At 43.9% G+C, this 20,494-nt stretch overlaps 2 protein-coding genes across 7 annotated transcripts in view; both read right to left on the bottom strand.

Annotated features, from left to right (window-relative positions):
* The window catches only part of RECQL5 (RecQ like helicase 5), a 28,753-nt gene extending 14,459 nt beyond the window's left edge, over positions 1-14,294 (bottom strand). Inside the window, exons 1-11 of the mRNA XM_076072440.1 lie at positions 13,978-14,294; positions 10,079-10,200; positions 9,315-9,656; positions 8,387-8,560; positions 6,799-6,904; positions 5,919-6,030; positions 5,347-5,509; positions 4,101-4,183; positions 1,933-2,169; positions 1,220-1,328; positions 378-408 (exon numbers count right to left, since the gene is read on the bottom strand). Coding sequence (XP_075928555.1) covers positions 378-408; positions 1,220-1,328; positions 1,933-2,169; positions 4,101-4,183; positions 5,347-5,509; positions 5,919-6,030; positions 6,799-6,904; positions 8,387-8,560; positions 9,315-9,656; positions 10,079-10,200; positions 13,978-14,071 — 1,573 coding nt within the window. The 5' untranslated portion in view covers positions 14,072-14,294. The remainder of the gene's footprint in view (positions 1-377; positions 409-1,219; positions 1,329-1,932; positions 2,170-4,100; positions 4,184-5,346; positions 5,510-5,918; positions 6,031-6,798; positions 6,905-8,386; positions 8,561-9,314; positions 9,657-10,078; positions 10,201-13,977) is intronic.
* A 1,080-nt stretch (positions 14,295-15,374) lies between these two features.
* LOC116949627 (uncharacterized) overlaps positions 15,375-20,494 on the bottom strand; it is a 34,985-nt gene continuing 29,865 nt past the window's right edge. For 2 of the 6 annotated variants that reach the window (XM_076072434.1, XM_076072439.1), the window contains 4 exons: positions 19,960-19,996; positions 19,332-19,573; positions 18,249-18,381; positions 15,375-17,833 (listed from right to left, as the gene is read on the bottom strand). The gene's annotated coding sequence lies outside the window, so the exon portion shown is untranslated. Of the gene's footprint in view, positions 17,834-18,248; positions 18,382-19,331; positions 20,031-20,494 lie in introns of all 6 variants that reach the window. The other 4 variants (XM_076072436.1, XM_076072435.1, XM_076072438.1 and 1 more) reach the window with 4 other exon arrangements.

Below are 20,494 nucleotides of genomic sequence, written 5' to 3'. Positions count from 1 at the left end.
GCTAATCGGAGGTGCGGGGGAAGAACAACAAACTAAATGTAAAAAGCAGTGCTAAAGAAATGAGTTTTCGATGACGATGATGAAAACTTCTAAATGCGATGGGCATCTCTAAATTTTATCGTGAGGGGACAAGCGCATTTAAAATTTGAAAGTCTGGTTTAATTACAGGTGACAGACACTCAAGATTGAAACCCAGGATATCTCAGGAGACCTATGCCGGCTCAATGTTCTCACACGGAATTATTATTTCCTCCCAGCAAGTCACCCAACGCTCCGTACTTTACAGTCGGCCACTTCACACAAGCGGAGGGAGGGGGGAGGAGAGGGGAGGGGAAACAACTTTTCTGCGAGAAACACTTCGCACGCAGCACACTTACCTGGGGCCGAAAAATTGTCTGCATCTTCACTCTGCAAGAGACGCGCAAAAGGGAGATGGGTGTCATCCTTAAGCATTACGAAGCGCAGAGCAAAAAACAACAACACTTTCGACAGTAATTCTGTCTTTAAAGATGTACATTAGGCAACATTTCTATGGAATGCCACTTCTTCACAGCACATGCCTCTCTGTGCTGGGGGGAAGGGCTGCTGCTGCCCCCAAACGTCGCCGTTTATACGTATATATGTTCTTCCCTTTGAAGGCGCACCGGCTCGTGTCAACGAACACAAAAGCCCAAGGCGTGAAAGTGAATATACGTGACAGGAAAGTGACTGTACATGATGCATGCCATTCACAGGCCACGACGCTCTCGAGTCTTGCGTCTCACGTCTTGCAGATGCTGTTAAGACTGCACAGCCTGAATTGTACTGGCCAACGGCTACTCCGCCTGGCCATGACCGGCAGGCAGGTTCACGCGCAGTGGCTATGAACAACACTCTCCAGCTTGGCTCACTTGTACCGGTCACTTGAGCTGTACCAGCTGACTCATTTTTTTATCAGCTGATTGGCTCAGCAGCGCCAGCTGATGAGTTAACACACCTGCACCGACGGCGCTGCTGCGACACTTATACCACCCGACACACCTACACTCGCTGAAACACCTACACCGGCTGACTAAACATGACAACCCGAACCATCTGACTCACCTGCACAAGCACGACTCGCCTGACATACCTGCACAAGCACGACTCGCCCGCAACAGCCGACTAACCCCCAAGCCAGCCGACTCACCCATCGCGCCTGCACAAGCGGGGAAGTTCACCGTGAAGCTAAAAGACCGACCTTGCGTAGGCTGATCTGGTGCCGATACAAGTCGTTCCACTCCTTCTTAAGCCTCAACGCCTCCTCCTGGTTGCCACTGCTGCTGCCGCCTTCATCATCTTCTTCATATCTACAAACCAACAGGGGAGGGAGGGGAAATCGCTTTCGAGGCAGGGAAAGCCCCTCCCGCGCTTCGTCGCAAAGTCACGGTGCTCTTTTATGAATATACTGCAGACGGATTCAAAGCGATATCCGGTACCGAAAGCTACAATAATAGCTTTCGTGTCGTTGATTTAGCGCGTTTTGTGTTAGCAAGGCATTTGTTTCACGTAGATTTTATTTATTTCAACAGGAAGATCCCAATGGAGCTTCCTCGGCTCCATTTCATGGCTCGTCCTTGCAACGACGGCACAGATATCGTTCAGTAGAGATCTTGGTTACAATCGTGGTTACATAGGTCGCGATACAAACAGCAAGTATCGGTACGTGTTTCACGCGTTACAGGAATACGGAACTTGTTAACTTGTCGAAAACACAATATAATTTAACAATGAAAGTAACGAGTTTCAGGAGCGAGCGGAGGTTTCTCACGGTCGGCAATGATTTAACCCCCCAAAATCCAACGTGACGACAGTGATTCCACAACAGTCCGTTAAGACTTTGGTCGGTGGCTCCTCACGGATCCCGCCCCCCCCCCCCCCCCAACACAGATCGAAACCGCCCGCCGCAGTTACCGCTCAAAGCCGTATCCACGCCGGCCCCCGGCGTACAGGTCCCGGTCGAAGCCGAAGGGGCCGCTCGCCTTCTGCGGCTGCTGGATGGCGGTTCGACCAAAGGATTTGCTCGACCCCACTTTCTGCAGCGCGTCCAAATCCTGGACGACCAACGCCGAGTCCTTGCAGCTGTCGCACGCGCTGCGGCAGTCGGCTATTTTGTCTCCAAAATACTGAGCTATCGCTTTGTGCCTGCACCTGCAGTCAGTATCAGGGACGGCGGAAAGCAACGGTGGCGAGGAATCGTCGGTTATCGTACGTCAGCCCGGAAATGAAGTGCAAACAGGCAAATTATGCTCCCATTAATTGTGTTTGCTTATTTATTTTCGAGGTTTCTAGCATGGACCGATAAACAATATCCTTCAAGCGTTAGGGAACGGGCTGTGGAAGGGGTTATCACAGAACTGCTACCTCCGTCCATTCAAGTGACCTCTTTGTTAAAGATAAAAATGTTGCGTTGATATGGCGGCGATTCCAATAAACTGACGATTCGGGTGCGCCAAGCGAAATCTGATCGTCTGTGAAATCCGATCAATATTTTTTATTCACCTGCCAGTTCATGTTGTTTTGTTTTCAATTAAAATCTTGTGAGTGATGCACAGGACTTTGTTTTCAATTAAAATCTTGTGAGTGATGCACAGGACAACGGTTTATCGTTGTTGTGCCCGGGATGAATTTTTGGTTCCCAAAATTCAATGCAACTTCACGATAAGATTCATGTTCACGAGCGACTTTACTAGAGGTGTGACATTTGAATCAATTCAGCTCTTTTTTTATCTTCAAACAATTCACAATGTCTGTTAACATCCCCCAAGTTGCACACCAGTTTTTTTTTTTTACAATATTTATTCCCTTTCGGAATATTTTAAAAGACACAGGTCAAATGTACGGATAACATATCCCCCTTAACGGAGAAAAAAATATTAACATCTCATCGGATGTTTAGGATGCAGTGGCACTATGGCAAGCACCGTTCACTGCGTTATAAACCCAGAGACGTGATCTTCCGATGACCAACTAACATCGGTGGTGAGGGATATATCCGATCCAAACTTTGGGCCTCCCTTCGCAGATCAGAGTAAAGTGTGTCCACACATCACATGTAAGCCCTTCACATGGTTGAGAGGGCCCTCTGGTGGGAAGTTTGGGAATAATTTATAGAACGTCAAACCACTCCAATAGTTACAACTCAGAGCGCGTTCGTTCAGCAGCGATTTTATGTCCCTATCATCAGTTTCGGAAAACATCCTAAAAGTATATAGTTAAAGCTTTTGTTAGGCTATCATTAGATATGCTTTACTAATATTTATACTACGTGCAGGTACCGCTCCGGCCAAGTATATCGATTGAACACAATTATAGTTTTGCTTTAACATCAGGGCTCCACTGAACTTAGGCCAGTTCTGATGTGAAGAGAGCCGGGGATCCCTTATTGCTCTATAAAAAATAATCTTTATTTATTCAATAAATGGAGTTCTCCGATGGTAATGGCTTGTGGAAAAATAACCGTAAATGTAGCCTCTGTTGCCTGTGAACTGTTGATGCTACCTCGGGTACTAGTGGCCACCACTGTACGTATGTTGAACTTCTTTCGCACCATATGTAGCCAACCACGCTAATCGGAGGGCGTTTGCCGCATGTTGCAGAGATTCATTGATCAAATCCAGCGGCCGCCATAATTATTACCGTGGGTGGACTAGCCGTAAATATCCCCCGATGTCATTCGCAAGAGCAGGCCCACTCGCTGTTCTGATGACGACATCCAAATTTGCTATATTTAGAAAATCTACCTGCAAATTACTCAATTGGAACGATACACAGTAAACTGTCGCCCCCTCCTACTGGTAGAGTACTGCCCCCATTTGCTGGCCAGGTGCCGAGTCACCTTGTGTCCAATTGGGGCAGCTGCCACTGGGGATGCCCTCCTTTCAAATAAACATTTGGGATGAGCTGTGATGTTAAGTGCTTTCAGATGCGCCAGAGTACGGGAGGGCACTATATATGTGTAAAATAAAATCATGATCATGAAGAACTGTACATTCATTATTATCAAGCTTTGAGTGCAACAACGATTGCAAACGTTGGCTTCACGCGTTGACGCGTATGACCACACGTTTAAAAAGGCTTACCCAAGTTTCTCACAAAAGTTGACCAACGCTTCGAATCCAGCCATGGCTGCCTTATCTGTTTCTGAAACCTTTCCAGTATCATCCTGGAACACAGAGAAAAATACTTTGCACTAATCTGACAAAAGCATAGAATCATAGTAGAATAGATTTTGCTGAACTGCCCTCCCGTTGAATGCAACTGTCCAACTCATTATTCTTTACCGTTAGCATCCATTGTAAACTCAGAATTCCTCACGTTACAAACAACGCAAACCAAATATTTCACACGCATGAACGGGACGTCATAATAAGAGCACGCGTGATAAAAAAAAATAGATTTAAAGGCTTACCCTTTTTTTCTGGGAGAAGAAATAGTGAGGGAGAGAAACACACACAAGAGAAACATGTTAGAGAAGGCCATGCACGTGACATAGGCGGTGACTCAGCGGCACCACCACACGACTGCATCAGAATGTCAGAATGAGAATATGTAATCATACGGGGAGGAATCTGATGAGCTATAAAGCTCTATTTCACAGATGTCCAGTAGGGGCGGGTAAGAACGTTACAACAACAAACAGTAACAACAACACGTGATAAGAGTGCAACGTACAAGAAAGGTCAACAAATCACACAAACAAATACAACAACTGAACCATCCCCATCCTACCAGGCAAAGCCCACTGAGGCATTGACTTATTTTTCTAAGCGACCTGGACACAAATGACAGCTCAACAAAGTGGCCCCATCATTTGGACATTTATAGCACCAAAATAATCTAAATAATCTCAATGCAAGTTTCTAAATGTGGAAGGAAAAACCGAAGGACCCGGAGAAAAAAATCCACAGGGAGAGACACGCAAACTCCAAATATAAAGGCGTCAGGGTCGGGATCGAAACCCCGACCTCCTGCATACCAGGCGAGGGAGTTAATATCTCACCACCGAATCGAAAACAATTTCGAACAGAATTGTGTGGAAACAACCGGGTGCCTGGTCAGCCTAGTAGAATCGCCATTGAATCTTATGGCCAATGGCCTAAATTATTCGACCCCAGCTGGAATTGACCCTGACACCAGCTGGCTAATATCAACCACAATTACCATGGCCGATGCCTAGTGGGCAAAAAAGACATAGCCTGATATCCACCCCAAATTCTGCCATGGCAGTCTTGAGAAAAGTAAAAAAAAAACACAACAGCATGTTATTATAGTGAGTGCTGCATATGCCCATAGGGCTTGGCTGTGGATAGACTCGTGATGTAAGACCTTGCTTGCAGCGATGTCTTTGGAGATGAGGAAGCTGACTTGGCCCCGCTCCTTACGGCAGTAGTAGAGGCGGCAGAAGGCTGGCTTCCCGTCCCTCCCCGCTCGCCCCGATTCCTGGTAGTACCCGGCCATCGACTTGGCAATGTTCCAGTGGGCCACGAATCTTTATATACAAGCATCGCACACAGGACGACAGGTCCAACAACACAACCATCAGATGCCTCCTAATCATGTTAAATTGATGACCACACTTAAAAACCAAGTTACGAATGCCATCGTTGCTTCAGATAAGGTTTTGAGCACACACTTTTAATATTATTCAATTGGGATTACACACAGTCAGGACCCTCCTGAAAAAGTAACGAGTATCGGCAAAGACTTTCCTCCTTAACCACGCATAATTACAATATAAAGAACAAATAATCAATCACCAATACACGCACGGTCAATGCGTGTGGGGATGAACGAAAGAGGCAATTTCAAAATGATGAATTTATGCATCATAACACACGCGGTGTGTGTTACCTCCCAACTGCCATTGAGCAATGCCCGGTGCAGTGCAGAGCTCCAACCTGACATTGGCCTTGTCCACACCCATGCCAAAGCTGATGGTGGCCACAATGACGGGCGTCTCTCCCTCCATCCACTCAACCTGCACCTTGCTTCTGTCGTCCGTCTTCAAGCCTGAAGAAGCACAACAACGGCCGACGATCCTACGGCACTTGTTCAACAAAGCGCGACTCCGCCGGTGAGACCCAGAAGGTCGAAAAAAAATGCCCCAGGGTTCGTGCTCGCTTAAAAACAAATGCCGCTTGAAAATATTGGCCGAGTTAAGTCCAACAGGCCAATGGACTAAAGGAATTGTGTTATTTACGTATATTCTCATAAATGTTTATATTCGCACCAATGGTAAGCGAAATCATAAGTCACAAATCAATGATGAATGAGCATTATGAAATAAATAACAGTCTCAGAAGGCGATCCAAAAAGAAGGCTTCAATTTGTCTGGGGGGAAAATACCATACCTCCCTAAGAATGCTCAGTCAATCCTGACTGTATCAGGCATTAACTCAAAGAATCCCGAGTGTCAGTCTGACTTACTTAGATTCAGCCCTTCAGAATGAATCCTAAGAATTCCAAAGGGGTCACACTGGCTATGGAGCACTGATGTTCACACATAACACCAGGTACGCAATTAAATATGAGTCACTTTAGGGGAAAGCCCAGGACTGGTTTTGTTATCACTCAGCACTGATGTTAGGCATGGTCTGGAATCGAACTAATGTCGCCGGATTTCGCAAAAGTAGGCTACTCACTGTAAAACAGCTCTACGCAGAGCTACACATGCACACAGGTGCAGCAATAAGACATCCCCACCAGAAGCTTCCTTTGAAATAGAATGAAAGTGACCGCTTAAGAATATGCAAGCCCTCAATAAAAGAGGGCACACACCTGCATGGTAAGCCTTGGTCTTTACCCCTCTCTTGGTGAGCTCATGGGCCAACATGTCGCAGGATTCTCTGGTGCGAGAGTAGACAATCCCACTGCCATCAAAGCCCTAGCACGCGGCACAAAGACAAAGATTCCCCATTGATCCTTTGTCAAACTGCTGGGGCAAGTGCTGTTAGTGGGCACCTATTAAGGACAACAAATGATACCAGGGGGTGGTGTGGATTGTATCAAGCCCTGCCAACTTTGTCTTATAAATTCTGACATTTACTCGCTGCAAGATAATGAATGTTTTAAAGTTCGAGTCAACCTCGGAGATTGCCCAGAGCCGGTTCATCGCCAGGAATAGAACCCCGATGTAGAAGCAGTCACAAGACATGTAACGCAATGGTCCAATGGTCACAGTAGCCATGCTTTTACAGCACACAGAAACAATTCACGGCAGGATATTTCAATATTTTATTGTTTCCCTTCAACGTGACTTTACCGAAAGAGCTAAGAATAGGATATATATTGTTACAAAGTGAATAAGCAAAATTTGACATCCAAATGTCAACCATATGCTGGGTTAAGGGTGTCGCTCATTCCGTTGCGGGTTCATGAAAGAGCAGGGGGGTGGCCCAGGACTGGTTTAGAGATCACATGGCACATATATTCGCTGTGGCTGGATATCAAACTCAAGTTACCAGGTTCATAGTGCAGTACACATTGCTGCTTAACTGCTCCTACTTTATTTCATGTATTATTACACTTTTACCTAGGAAAAAGACTCATGACTCTTTTTCAGGAGGGTTTCTGCAATGTTTTTGCAGAAGGAGAATGATGATTGTTTATACTTCAATAGTTATTTAGAGGGGTTTTTTTTATTCGAACAAAGTAGGACCATGAAACTGATAAAATGGAATACTGTGAATGACATCGCGGGATCTTGAACGTCCACTGTGAAGCAGAAGGCGCATCGTATGTTTACGGTTAACACACGCCCGGTAAACAATAACCGGTTATAACCATTCAAGTAAAACTAAATTTAAACTATTTTTTATTTTACCAGGTAAGGCCCGCTGAGCGATGCAGCTCTTTTTCAGAAGCACCCTGACCACAAATCATCGTTCAACGAAGTGGCTCATCATGTGGAAATGTATAGCAGCCACAAATACTCTAAAACTCCTGTTTCTAAATGTGGAGGGGAAAACCAGAGGACCTGGAAAACAATCCACGCCACCACGGGGAGAGAATGTGCAAACTCAAAATATACAGGCGTCAGGGTCGGGATTGAACCCCCAACCTTTTGTATACCTGGTGAGGTTAGTTAACATGGCACTTCCACCATGCTGGGGCAATAATATCATTGCCCCAGCAAAAGCCCCTCAATGCTAACCTTCCCATTGGAGTTGGCTGAACATCCCAAATGTAGGACCACAAAGCTTTGGCAATCGCTGGTGTTGGTTCCAGCTGCCTCCCCGCTTGTTTCGCGTTTTATTGCGCCACTGTGCGTGTCACAAATTCTACGCCACTTTGAAATACGATTTGCGTGACGCTGTGTAAAATCATTCATTTGTATTAACGTATCAATCTACCTAGACGAACGTACCCCAGCTGCATTCTTCTTTCCCAGGGCTTTGAGGCAGAATTGCGTAAGGTCCTTGTAAGGGTCCTGAATGACCTCCTTGTAGCTCACGTTGTAAAAGAGGTTTGGCCGAAAGCAGGAGCTTTTGAAAATCGCCGGCTTGTCCAGGCTCAGGATAGACACAATGTCCTCTTGTACCTGCGAGAAGTAAACAAAATAAAAAATATATGTTCAAGTTATGTAACTCGAGCAGCAAACTGCATGCTCCCAAATACCTCCGCAACCTTCCAACTTGTTTTTCACCCCATTGTGGATTCTTGTTTCCAGCTGCTTTCATTTTCTCCCATTCATATTCTTTATTTTATCACACTGACCAAACAGTTCAAGCCAGACTTACCCGACTTAACTTCTTGACACTCTGGTATAAAGTCCCATCTCCAACTCGTATATCCATTATACCCGTCTCTGAGCGATGAAGAAGGGCCATTGCCCGAAACGTCAACCTATTATATATTTTTCCTGTTTAAGGTCACAGTGTTCAAATGCACAGGGTTGCAGATGAAGGTTTTGAGGAGACTTGAAAGCAAAGAGAGGGGAACAAGTTGATATGCCTATGGAGGTAATCCCTGAACACACAATCAAGAAGCTATGAAAAACTGATATCACGTTGGCATAGCATGAAATATGACATCACACACAGTGTCGTGAATTTTTTTTACAATGGCAACCCTTAGTGCTATTTAAAAACGATCATGTGACACCGCTGGTGGTCCTCACCTGGGTAGAGCACTGAGCCCAGTTCTCCCCCTTCGCCGGGTCCTGTCGCGACGAGCTCGGGCTGCTGTTAGCGGAATTTCTGTTACCCCCTTTGGCCGGTGACCGGCGCTTTGTTTCGGGCTCGTGTTGAGTTGACAAAAAATAAATGTCAACGGTCTGGCAGGAAGGCACGCACCTGTTTTGTGGCCGTAGCGGTCAGCGCAACGCAGGGCACGCCACGCAGCAAGGACCTCAACCGGCCCAGCTTCAGGTAGTCGGGCCGGAAGTCGTGACCCCACTGGGAGACGCAGTGCGCCTCGTCCACCACCAGGCAGGACAGCAGCTGGCGCGACGCCAGCCGACCCAGGACGGCGCCGAAGCTGTGCGTGGCGGCCATCTCGGGCGTGATGTAGAGCATCTTGAGGCTCGGCGGGTCGGCGTGGAGGTCCTCCACCACCGCCTGTCGCTCATGCGCTCCCATCTTCGAGTTGAGCGTCCGCGCTGGGATATTGAGCTGGTGCAGGTGATCCAGCTGGTCCTGTGTTCAGTGGAGACATTTGTTTCTAACTGCGATGCTGGAAGTGCTCTCCTAAGGGAAGGGTTAGAGTTTTTTTAAGGACTAAGGTTAGAAAAAGATGCATACATACTAGAATGAGAATACGATGAACACTCATCATTATTATCATACTGCCAATTTATTATCACAATCAGACTTCCTGAATGAAGGCCTCCCCACGCTGCCAGCAATCCATCGTGATCCTGTGACATATCAATCCACCTAACACTTTTGCCCACAAGCTGATTTCAACACTCCATCTCTTCAGCGGGTGGGGGAAAAAATTTTACTTTAGGAAATGGACTTTTAGGTACGTTTAACTTCTTTCCCACTGTACGAAGCCTGCCGTGCTAATTGGGAAGTGCGGGAGAAGGACGACAAACAAAACACAACAAAAACGTAACCTGGATGAGGGCAATGAGTGGACAGATGACGAGGGAGACCCCGGGCGCCATGACCGCTGGCAGCTGGTAACACAGCGACTTCCCCGCCCCGGTCGGCATGGAGACGAACACATCTTTGGTGCCTAGACACAGCAACACATGGGCAAAAACTTAACTCCTGCCGGCTCTAATACCTCTTTCGCCAGCCCGCACCAACCACTGTGGTTATGTGCAGCCAAACAAACCCCGTGTATGTATGTTGAACTTCTTTCGCATGGTACGCAGCCAACCATGCTAATCTGAGGCGCGGGAGAAGGCCGCCGCATGGGGGAGGCTTTCAACCAGCAGTGGAGTTACAATTGGCCGTTCATGTGGATTCTACACAAACACACAACTACAGTAGTCCAGGTTGAAGACCGTGCCGAATGAAGCGCAGTGCTGAATTTAAAACAACGCGGAATGGCTGCTGCCGGATGCGGTTAAAGCTCTGGCCTCTGTAGTCACTTGTACAGCCTCAGATTAATGCAGCAGCACATTCAGCAACCCTACGAGCGTGTATAACTTTGTTTAATGCGGGCAGGGGTTTACATGCGAACATTTATGCGGGCGCGATACAGTCAATGTTCAACTTTAAAACTAACGTTAGCAAGGCCTTTATAATTAGATGCAGGGAAGCAAGCTGTAGCCCAAATACACAAGTATCTTCCACGGCTGTGTTTTCAAAGCTTACATACTAATTATGCAGTTCATAATTTATATGGGGTGAATACGTCATACAAAGGGACAGCCAATCATGTCAAATCATCCCAATTCAGGATAATAACTGCATCATTACACTTTTTCAGGACTTAGATTTCTAGCCATTTATAAACACATCTTTTAAAAATCTAACACGAATACCTCTAAAAACTCTGCATGTGCAAATAATGTTTCTCGAATCCAAAACAAAATATCCTGTGTATAATGTTAGTCCTTTGGTCAATCCACCGCTGGACTAAGTATCTGGAGATAAACCTTCTGATCTGGCTTCACTGGGTTATGGCATTTTGCTTAATTCGCTTCATGCGCCAGAATCCATACACGTGGTGCAGTGCTGTGTCACAGAAGTCACAGTGGGGCCACGTGGCACCATCACCCCCCAGGGACCCACTGACCACGTTACGTACTTATACAGGGATAGTCAAATCGGATCATGCTTTATCGTTCAGGCAGGTGACAACCGAACGGGATCAAAACGTCTGTTAATCAAAAGTGCGTTACGCAGGCGAATGCAATAAGAACACACAAGCCTGAGACATGCACAAGTGCGAATTGCAATTAACGTGGGAGGGGGGAGGGTGGTGCACTTTGCTGTTACACAGCACGGTTCTGAGACATGACCGCGGGTAGTTTTGAATTTCTTGAAAAGATTTCAAAGTCATACGTGGGACGCCACGACGGTTGTTTCATTGGACTATGCCAGCGTTCTTCATTGCAAAGGCCCCACGGGCCACTACTGACGGGCCCCTGGTGGCCTTTAGTGCGGCCCCAGACAATACACAAAGAGTGAAAACACCACCCCAACCACCATCATCATCATTGTCGTGTTGCCGTCAAACCCAACAATGGTTTCAAGTGGCGTGGTTGGAAACCCCCTCACGCTGATGATGTCCTATCGGAGAAGGTGTCCCTCCACTCCGAAGATGCGTGAAGAACACCGCACCACAAGTGATGTATTGCACTCCAGCGTGGATAATAAACAAGGCGGTGCTGTTGTCACGGTGCGCACCACCGGGACATCAAGAAAATCCAGACGCGGTGCGCACTTCGGGAAATAAGTAATACATTAAAAACAACTTTAAAAAATAAAAACATCTTTAATGAAATGTACCGTACTTTAAATGGAATAACTCCACGACTCCAGGACGTGGCCCCGAAGCTTGCCACAACGTAAGGGGACCGTGGTGATTAACAGCCAACGTCAGTTGAGCGTGGACAATTAGAGCCAAGCCGAAAGAAAACACATAAAAAATAATGTTTTAAAATACTGTATATGTTTTTAATGATAGAATATAGTATTATCATCAGTATGACATAAGTATACCAAGTTTGCAGTCGATACCTCATTGAGAAGTGGGTTAAAGTTGAGTTACAAGATTTGAGGATACAACAACAGAGTGAGTTAAATAAAAATCGTGTAATAATTTAAAGAGGAAGACGTTGTGGGTGCCCTCGTTTACTTTAGGGGCCCATGCAGCCCCCCACTTGCCCGGTGCAACTTCAGCGGTTCCAATCTCTCTCTGTACGTGGACGACGGAGAGATGAATGTGGACAAAGCGTTGGGTGATTCGGTAATTAATTCGTATAAGCCACACTAAAAAAATATATATACATTGGTCCGGTACTACCGAAGTTGGAACACGTAGCAGGCTTTCGCGACCAATATCATCCATAATAGACGTTGTTGGGTCAGATCGTGTAAATGAATAAATGGGTGTCGTTAAACCCGCCACCACCCGACACAGACAATTAGTAGGGTTTGTCACGCTGACTAATTGGGTTTGTCACGCTAATTGTCTGTGTCGGGTGGTGGCGGGTTTAACGACACACACACATAACTATATTTACGCGTTATTAACCCAAAAACCATCGATTACGGACGAGCAAAGTGTTTTGCTACCTTCGATGGTTACCAATCAATCAATCCATCTCCGCTTGTGGCCCATGGGCGAATAGTTTGGTAACACCGCACAATGTTAGGAGCGCTCCACTGGTCTGACCGGATCGACTCAATATCTCCCCCAGAGGGCCGTCCATAAATGACGTCACGCGATGTCGGACGATTTTTTTACACCCCCCCCCTCAAATGACGTCACAAAGCTCTGCCCCCACCCTCCCAAAAATAAAACGTGCTTCAAATCGCTTTGAACTATTGTCATTGTATTCTTAGCTCTTTCGGTAAAGTCACGTTGAAGGGAAAACAATAAAATAATAAAATAAAACGTTGAAGGGAAACCAATAAAATATGTTACTATTTTGTTTTAATAAAAGAGCTAAGAATATCAATTACTGCAGTCACGAAAGCTTTAAATCAAAATGTATTGTCATTGTAGTGCGTATTTAATGTGGCGCTGCTGCACTCTGATGTTGTTGGAGAAAACATTAAAAAGTCTATTTAATTAAGTAGAACGCGTTGTCCATATTTATTTATAAAGTTGCGCATTTTGATGTGACGTCACATTTCTCAAACCCCCCCTCCCCCTAGGTGCGTGACGTCATTTATGGACGTCCCCCAAGTCCCGAGGGGGACCACAACCCCCGCTGTGAACGTCTCGTGGACACTCCGTACCGGGGCAGAGCAGCACACAGGGCTACACACAGACAACCCTATTCCTATTCATCGGGAGCACACGAAACACACCAAGGCCTATCTTCAACGTGACCCCGCAGCGCTCCATCTCCTTCCACGCGTCCTACTCACTCACGTGCGCGCTTCTGCGGCCGTCTGGAACGCTCTTCCTTCCGATGTTAAAGAGGAAGCCACTTTGGGCGATGCACTTTAAAAAAAAAATCTAGCTTGTAAACGAATTTCTTTAGAACTGCCTTTTTGTGTTTTTTGTTTGTTTGTTGTCATTCCTCTCCGGCACCTCCGGGCAAGCACGGTCGGCTTCGTACGGTGCGAAAGAAGTGCAACATTCATACAGAACCTTAAAACTCTCATCCCATCCACACAGAACCCTCAAGACCCCCCCCCCGCCCCTCCAGGACCCCCATCACTTTAACGGAGACCCCCCTATATCTTCCATGCAACGCACAGGCACCCAGATACACTCTGGGCTCACTCCGCTCGGACCACGGCCGCCGCGGGGCTTCCCCTCGCCGCGTCGTAACCCCGCAGGGAGCCAAGCAGGGACCCCCCCTCGGCGCCCCCCTTTACGAACCGCTCGCCACGGCGCGGGCCGCGTCCTCCTGCAGCGCGGACCTGAAGGCCTCGAATCCGAACACCCGGCCCAGCGTGTCGCGCACGGTGTCCATGCTCACCCAGCCACGAGTTCACAGCCAGCACCCCCACCCCTACCACCTCTTCTACCGGGGTAATGGAACAGTCCGCGGCAGGGTCTGTCCTGCCGGGATGACGCGGCGGGCGCGACCACTACATCCGCTCGGGAGGGGGTGGCGGGGGTAGGTTCCTGTTGTGAGCGTTCATACATTACTTGCATACATGAGGTGCATACATGAGGTGGGACTGGTTTCGTAATCGTTGCCCGTGGTAATAATTGGATGCGTCTGTTTTATTACCCGTAAAACTGGATATGAACTGTGCAGCGGGAATTGTGCAGTAGTTGGTGACGCGGATAAGATATACAGTACAGTATTGCAGTGATGGTGCATGGGTGTGTATTGAAGTACTGTAACAGATTCATTTCGGGACAAACTAAAATAATGGTAAGCGAAATCCAATAGGGATACACGGGGGAAACGGAATGCCCATAGTTTAACGTTGAGAAAACGGAATGTCTATAGGGTTGCATGGGGAAAACGTAATTCCCATGTGGACATTGGGAATACAGTTCTCATAGGGTTGCAGAGGGAAAACGGATTACAGAGAGAATACGGAATGCCCTTAAGTTAACATTTGGAGAGAGATCAAAAATGGCCATAGGCATATTGGAAAAACGGGTTGCCCATAAAATTACATGGGGCTGGGAATCACTGCAGTAAACTATACAGCCACATTTGAACATTTCTTTGTGTTGATTACTTGTGTTGACATTTGAATGGACGCGATAATTTAATATTTTATAAATTATATTTTACGTGCACTCCGAGACGTGGTGGTGCAGTTGTCGATACCCGCCTGTGACCCAGATAACCCGAGTTTGATTTCTAGTGGCGAGTCATATCTAAACTGGTCTTAGGCATCCCTTTACCAACCTGCACTGACCAGCATGGTGAAATATCACACAACCCCCATGACCGACACAGCATATGAGTATGACTGTCAAAAAATCTCAGAAATGCAATGTTAAATCTCACCAGGTCACTACTAACCCAAAAATAAATTACGAATCGACATGCACATCTCCTTTAGTTCCCATTAGCTTAAGTTGTGATTTATACACTTGTGCAAACTTGAAATTACAGCCATTAAAGTGTTTAAATACTACAACAATCACTGCATAAGTATCTTCGTTTTATCTAGTTATGATGTTTACATACATGGGAATGTTTGGCATGAACCAAAAGGCGATGTTGAGCACGTTAGGTACAACATACTGAGTCGGTTCATGTTAAAAGGAATGATAAGAAAAAAAGGAAATACTCGTTTCATAAAGGAAACTTTTTAAAGCTTTATTCACGTGTGGACATATAACTCAAAAGAATCGTGACATCCTTTCATGTAATTGACTGCTACATAGCACAGAGCTTTGCTTCTCAAGAATGGGTTTGTGTTGCTTTATAAATGGTAGAAATGTGTTGGAATGCTGATATACTTCACATTTGATTTTACACTATAATTGAATGGCTCATAGAATGACAGATTTTAAGTGTCGAGTCTTGCTTCACACATTGGGTATTATGTACTTTACCCAAGATTATATATACATGGCAAATGTTTGGCATAAATCTGTTTGAACACACTTTCAATTGTGTTCACTGTGCACAATTAACAAGTGAAATTGTTAATGTTTGTTAAAGTTTGTAATTTTTTCTTCTTTTTTTCATATCTGAATTCATTTAAAATGTCTGCAGAAATGAATTTACAACTGTAAAGTTGAGTAGAGTTAAACATTTTCAAAAAGTATTTAATGTGCAGTAAATCAGAACACTTATTTCATATATTCTATTGTACAGTACCTGTAATTCTGTATAGGCATGACAGATGTGAATGTACTGTATTGCAATATGGTATTTTCTTCAACTTAAAATTTTACATTTTTGGTACTAATTTTAATAAAATAAGTTAAGTCAGGTAGTCATTTTGAAATGTTCACACCTTTACAATGCAGCGCATGAGTTAAGTGATGACGTCACCCTGCTGCTCTATTTAAGACCGAGAGCAAGTGAGGGCTTTACCATTCTGGCGAATTGCCCGATGATGCTGGATGTAATTACCAGCGAAACGTCGTATTCAAACTGTAAATGTTGTGGATTCGCTCTTCAACACACCGGTGGGCTAAAGTAGTGAACTAATTGTCTTTTGATTTAAAGCTTTCGTGACTGCAGTAATTCATATTCTTAGCTCTTTCGGTAGTCACGTTGAAGGGAAACAATAAAATAAATATATATAAAACTATAAAAATTCTCACGACGTTTCGACCATAACACAAACGGTCACCATCAGATATGAAAAACCAACGGCAAGAAACATTTGAAAGAAGTGTCGGTTTTTATTTCTTTTTAAACGATTTATTTATTTATGAAAAACGTTAGTGCCACGCGCAGCGATTTGGAAGTTTATTTAGAAGGACGAGTCCATCTATGTTCTGAAAAGAGGGGGGAGACGAAAAATTAATGTATGCTGTCTGAAAGCCACCGTAAGCGTGAACAATACATTAAGACATGAAATGGTTTATCAAATCCTTCCAATGATTGCTAAGCCAGAATCCATCTTCTCGGTTGAAATTATACAAGCACAGAGACAATTTTAACCGAGATGGATTCTGGCTTAGCAATCATTGGAGGGATTTGATAAACCATTTCAGGTCTTAATTGATTGTTCACGCTTACGGTGGCTTTCAGACAGCATACATTCATTTTTTGTCTCCCCCCTTTTCAGAACATAGATGGACTCGTCCTTCTAAATAAACTTCCAAATCGCTGCGCGTGGCACTAACGTTTTTCATAAATAAATACATCGTTTAAAAAGAAATAAAAACCGACACTTCTTTCAAATGTTTCTTGCCGTTGGTTTTTCACATCTGATGGTGACCGTTTGTGTTATGGTCGAAACGTCGTGATAATTTTTATTGTTTTATATATATTTAATTGTTTCCCTTCAACGTGACTTTACCGAAAGAGCTAAGATTATAATTGTCTTTTGTCAACGTGACACTTTTTTTGCTGATTGGCCGTGTCGGGTGGTGGAGGGTTACGACACATTTATAAATAACGCGATCTAACCCAAAAACCTTTATTATGAATGAGTTAAGTTACTAAATGTGTATAAATATGTAGAATACTTTTTTTTAAATGAATAAATAAAACTCACCATATAAGCACTTGTGTGCAGTTCATGTACTTATGTCATGCGAAGGAGTTTGGATAACACATTGCTGTATGGGAACCTGTTTTATAGTCACATTTTCATCATATCGCCATATCTTACTGTACCACCTCTAAGTGCATTACAAGTTCATGAATATAAATATTCAGTAAACAACAATAGTAAAGCATTAAGTGTAACTACTCTCCAATACAATGAGGAACACTGGTAACGAATTTCAGTTGGTTCACTTTCAAAAACAAAGTACCCTTACTAAGTGCAGAATTACCATAAAATAAATCAAGGTAACCAGGTATAAACACGTAGACAGTACGCCAACTTATGATTGGTCTTACAGCTGTGTTCGGTACTGGAGAGAGCTGAATCATGGTTTTTTACTCCTCAACCTTGCTATACATATTGGGTGAGAGGAAGGAATCCATGGAATGAGGCTGACGTGTCGGCCATGCCTCCACGCAAGGCGGACTTCTCTCCACTTCACACCAAATAGTACTCTCTCCATTGAAAGCTTTACCATGCGCACACCATTTGAACTGCTTACTTGGCATCGTGGCTGCTGTCCCGTGGTCCTATCACAAGACAAAACAATAACAAAGTACCCTTTAAATCGAAAAATAACAAAGTAGAACATAAGGTGCTTGGTTCTATGGCATTAAAATTGGGGGAAAAAAATCTGTAACACCTGACACTTAGTTTGTGGTCTTAAATGCAAAAGGAGTTGATCGTCTTATGTATAACCTTTACTTTTGTAAAAAAAAGACCAAAAATTTTCTCCATGCTAATCTCATGTTTTAGAAATGTTGAAACCTTTGTCCAATTACTGTTTTAAGTTAAGAGTTGGGAAGTCGTTTTGTAAATTAAACTCCCAGTCATTCACCCCAAGGTTAGTGCGATCTAGTACCACTTGTATTTGTTTGGGCAGGGATATACTTTGACTTTAACTTGATACACTGATAAGGTGACACCTCACAATGTTAAACTCACTTGCATGGCAATTGCACCATTATCCTGTGCCGTACTATCCCTGTTCATCATGAAGCTCCACAGTTTAGCCTTGTCATTATTTCCATACTCAGTTTTGGTTGCATTAACAGGAAGGCAGGGAGTTATTTGTATCCTACAGATCCATTCAACCATCAAGCACAAGCAGAGATACGTTATTAATATTCTGGGTCTTTTAGCAGGCGGAATGTGGGCCTGCACAGCTGCAATCACACCAAGGTACAATATTGTTTGGCTATACTTATATAGCATTTTCTAATTTTATGTTATATTGTCCTCAAACCTATACCACAAGTTTGTTGATTTGATCACCCATTGCTGGTTATCCTCTCCTCTCTGACGTGTGTACTCCTTTGGCTGTAATAATATCACCAGTCTCATCTATCAACCATCATCCCTTTCAGCGATGTCCTGCCTAAGCCCATTTAATTTTCTTAACAGTCAATGGCTCTAATTTGTATGTCTGGTTAATGATTATTATTTTTCTGTTTCTCATTCCAAGCATCCATCTCTTCATACTTATTTGTGTACTTTTCAGCTTTTGACAGTGTTCACGTGTCTGATGAATATGTCGTGGCAGATAATATGTACCAATTGTAAACTTCTTCCTTGCAGCAGGTTTGTATTTTGCTTTTGTCAATTTCATTTTTCCAAAAGCACTTCATCCTGCTCTTAGTTGCCTATTTATTTTATCACATTGATCCTGGTCCCCTTTCATGACGTTGCAGTAGATAAATATGCTGTAAATGTTTTCAATGTTTATATTCGCAGTTGACATCAATGTTGATATTGTCAAAAATGTTATTTTGTTTTACTTTGTCACTTGATGTACGAGTGGTCCTGACCACGTTTAAGTGCAAACTTAACAAAAAAAATTATATTAGCTCTCTATAGAATTGCTTAAGTCATTGTGTACTCAGGCCCCAGAATCTTAATTGAGTTGTATAATGACATTATCAACAGCTGTCATTGTATTATTGAACACTTTTTTTTAAGACAAGCATTTTGCATTATTAATTTATATGCAAGGATTCATATAGTTTAGAAATGCCCATTTGAACTCACGTATCCAGCTGTGCCTGCTTGCTCTTGAGATATGCAAACGGAGTCTGTATTGATCCATCGTATTTGTGTCTCAAAGTCTTCTTCGAGGTCATTGCAGATTTTTTACGGCTGCTCCGGCGACCCATAATTTTGCTTGGATGAGGCAAGTCGTGTGGGTTCATGGAAAATGTGAAGCGTCTATTTGCAGGCCAATCGACGTTCAGTGCACCATCTGCACATGTATCCACCACCTGTCCAGAAATCTATAAACGGTGACATGATAGCTTCATTCAATGACATCACGTGAACATTAGTGCCAAGTGTTTCTTTTACAGCACTTGAGGTGAATATAAGGATGTTTACATGGTTGAAATCTTACAATTCAATAAACCAAATAAGATAATTATCCCTTGATAGAGGGCGTCACTATTGAGGAAAAATGGAAAATCTACTTTTTCAAAGCCTGCAGACCTCTGACCATACGACCAAAGGTGTTAAGCTTAAACTGCTATATTGTTGTTACAAGAATTTTCATTAAGTTTGACAACTGGACAAATCATATTATGCCATGTTCCATAGCAAAGACAGCATCTTTAAAGCAATGCTATATTAACTGTAATTCATAGGGATATGTAACTTCAGTACTTACCACTTTTTGTGGCAACTGAACATCCTCACCTTTTTTTCTGCAACCATAAGTGAAAAATTACAATGGCAAACCTGTGAGCACCAGGTATTGTGCAAAAAAAAGCAAATTTCAGTAATTCAATTAAAAGGTTTTGTAGACAAAATTTTACATGACCGGGAGAAACTTTATTTTGTTAGTGGTCACAAGGAGGCAGGTGTTTCTGACAAATATATTTAAGGATATAGACTGGTGGAAAACTGGTATTACCAACATTTAAATGTTGAACTGTTTGAGCCTTTATACGTTTTGACTCTATATGCTGCATTACCCAGTGTTGTCAGGCTGGATATATGATAGACTAACATAATGGATGCACTATTTTGAATGTATCTAGGTCCCGTTCCTAAAGCAGTATTGGTTAACATGTACTTGACAAAATTACATATTCATATGGCACTACCATATGAATGTGGAATTTTCATCTGACACAAGGCCTTTTATTTGCACTTATGTGAAGCAGGGTTGCCAACTGCCCTGGTTTTTCAAGAATCATCCT

This window comes from Petromyzon marinus, chromosome 37 (genome assembly GCF_048934315.1).
Source record: "Petromyzon marinus isolate PM22_M1 ecotype Great Lakes invasive population chromosome 37, UKy_Petmar_22M1.pri1.0, whole genome shotgun sequence".
Classification (NCBI taxonomy): Eukaryota; Metazoa; Chordata; class Hyperoartia; order Petromyzontiformes; family Petromyzontidae; genus Petromyzon; species Petromyzon marinus.
Note: the sequence above shows the minus strand (reverse complement) of the source record. Positions and strands in the feature narration are given on the sequence as shown.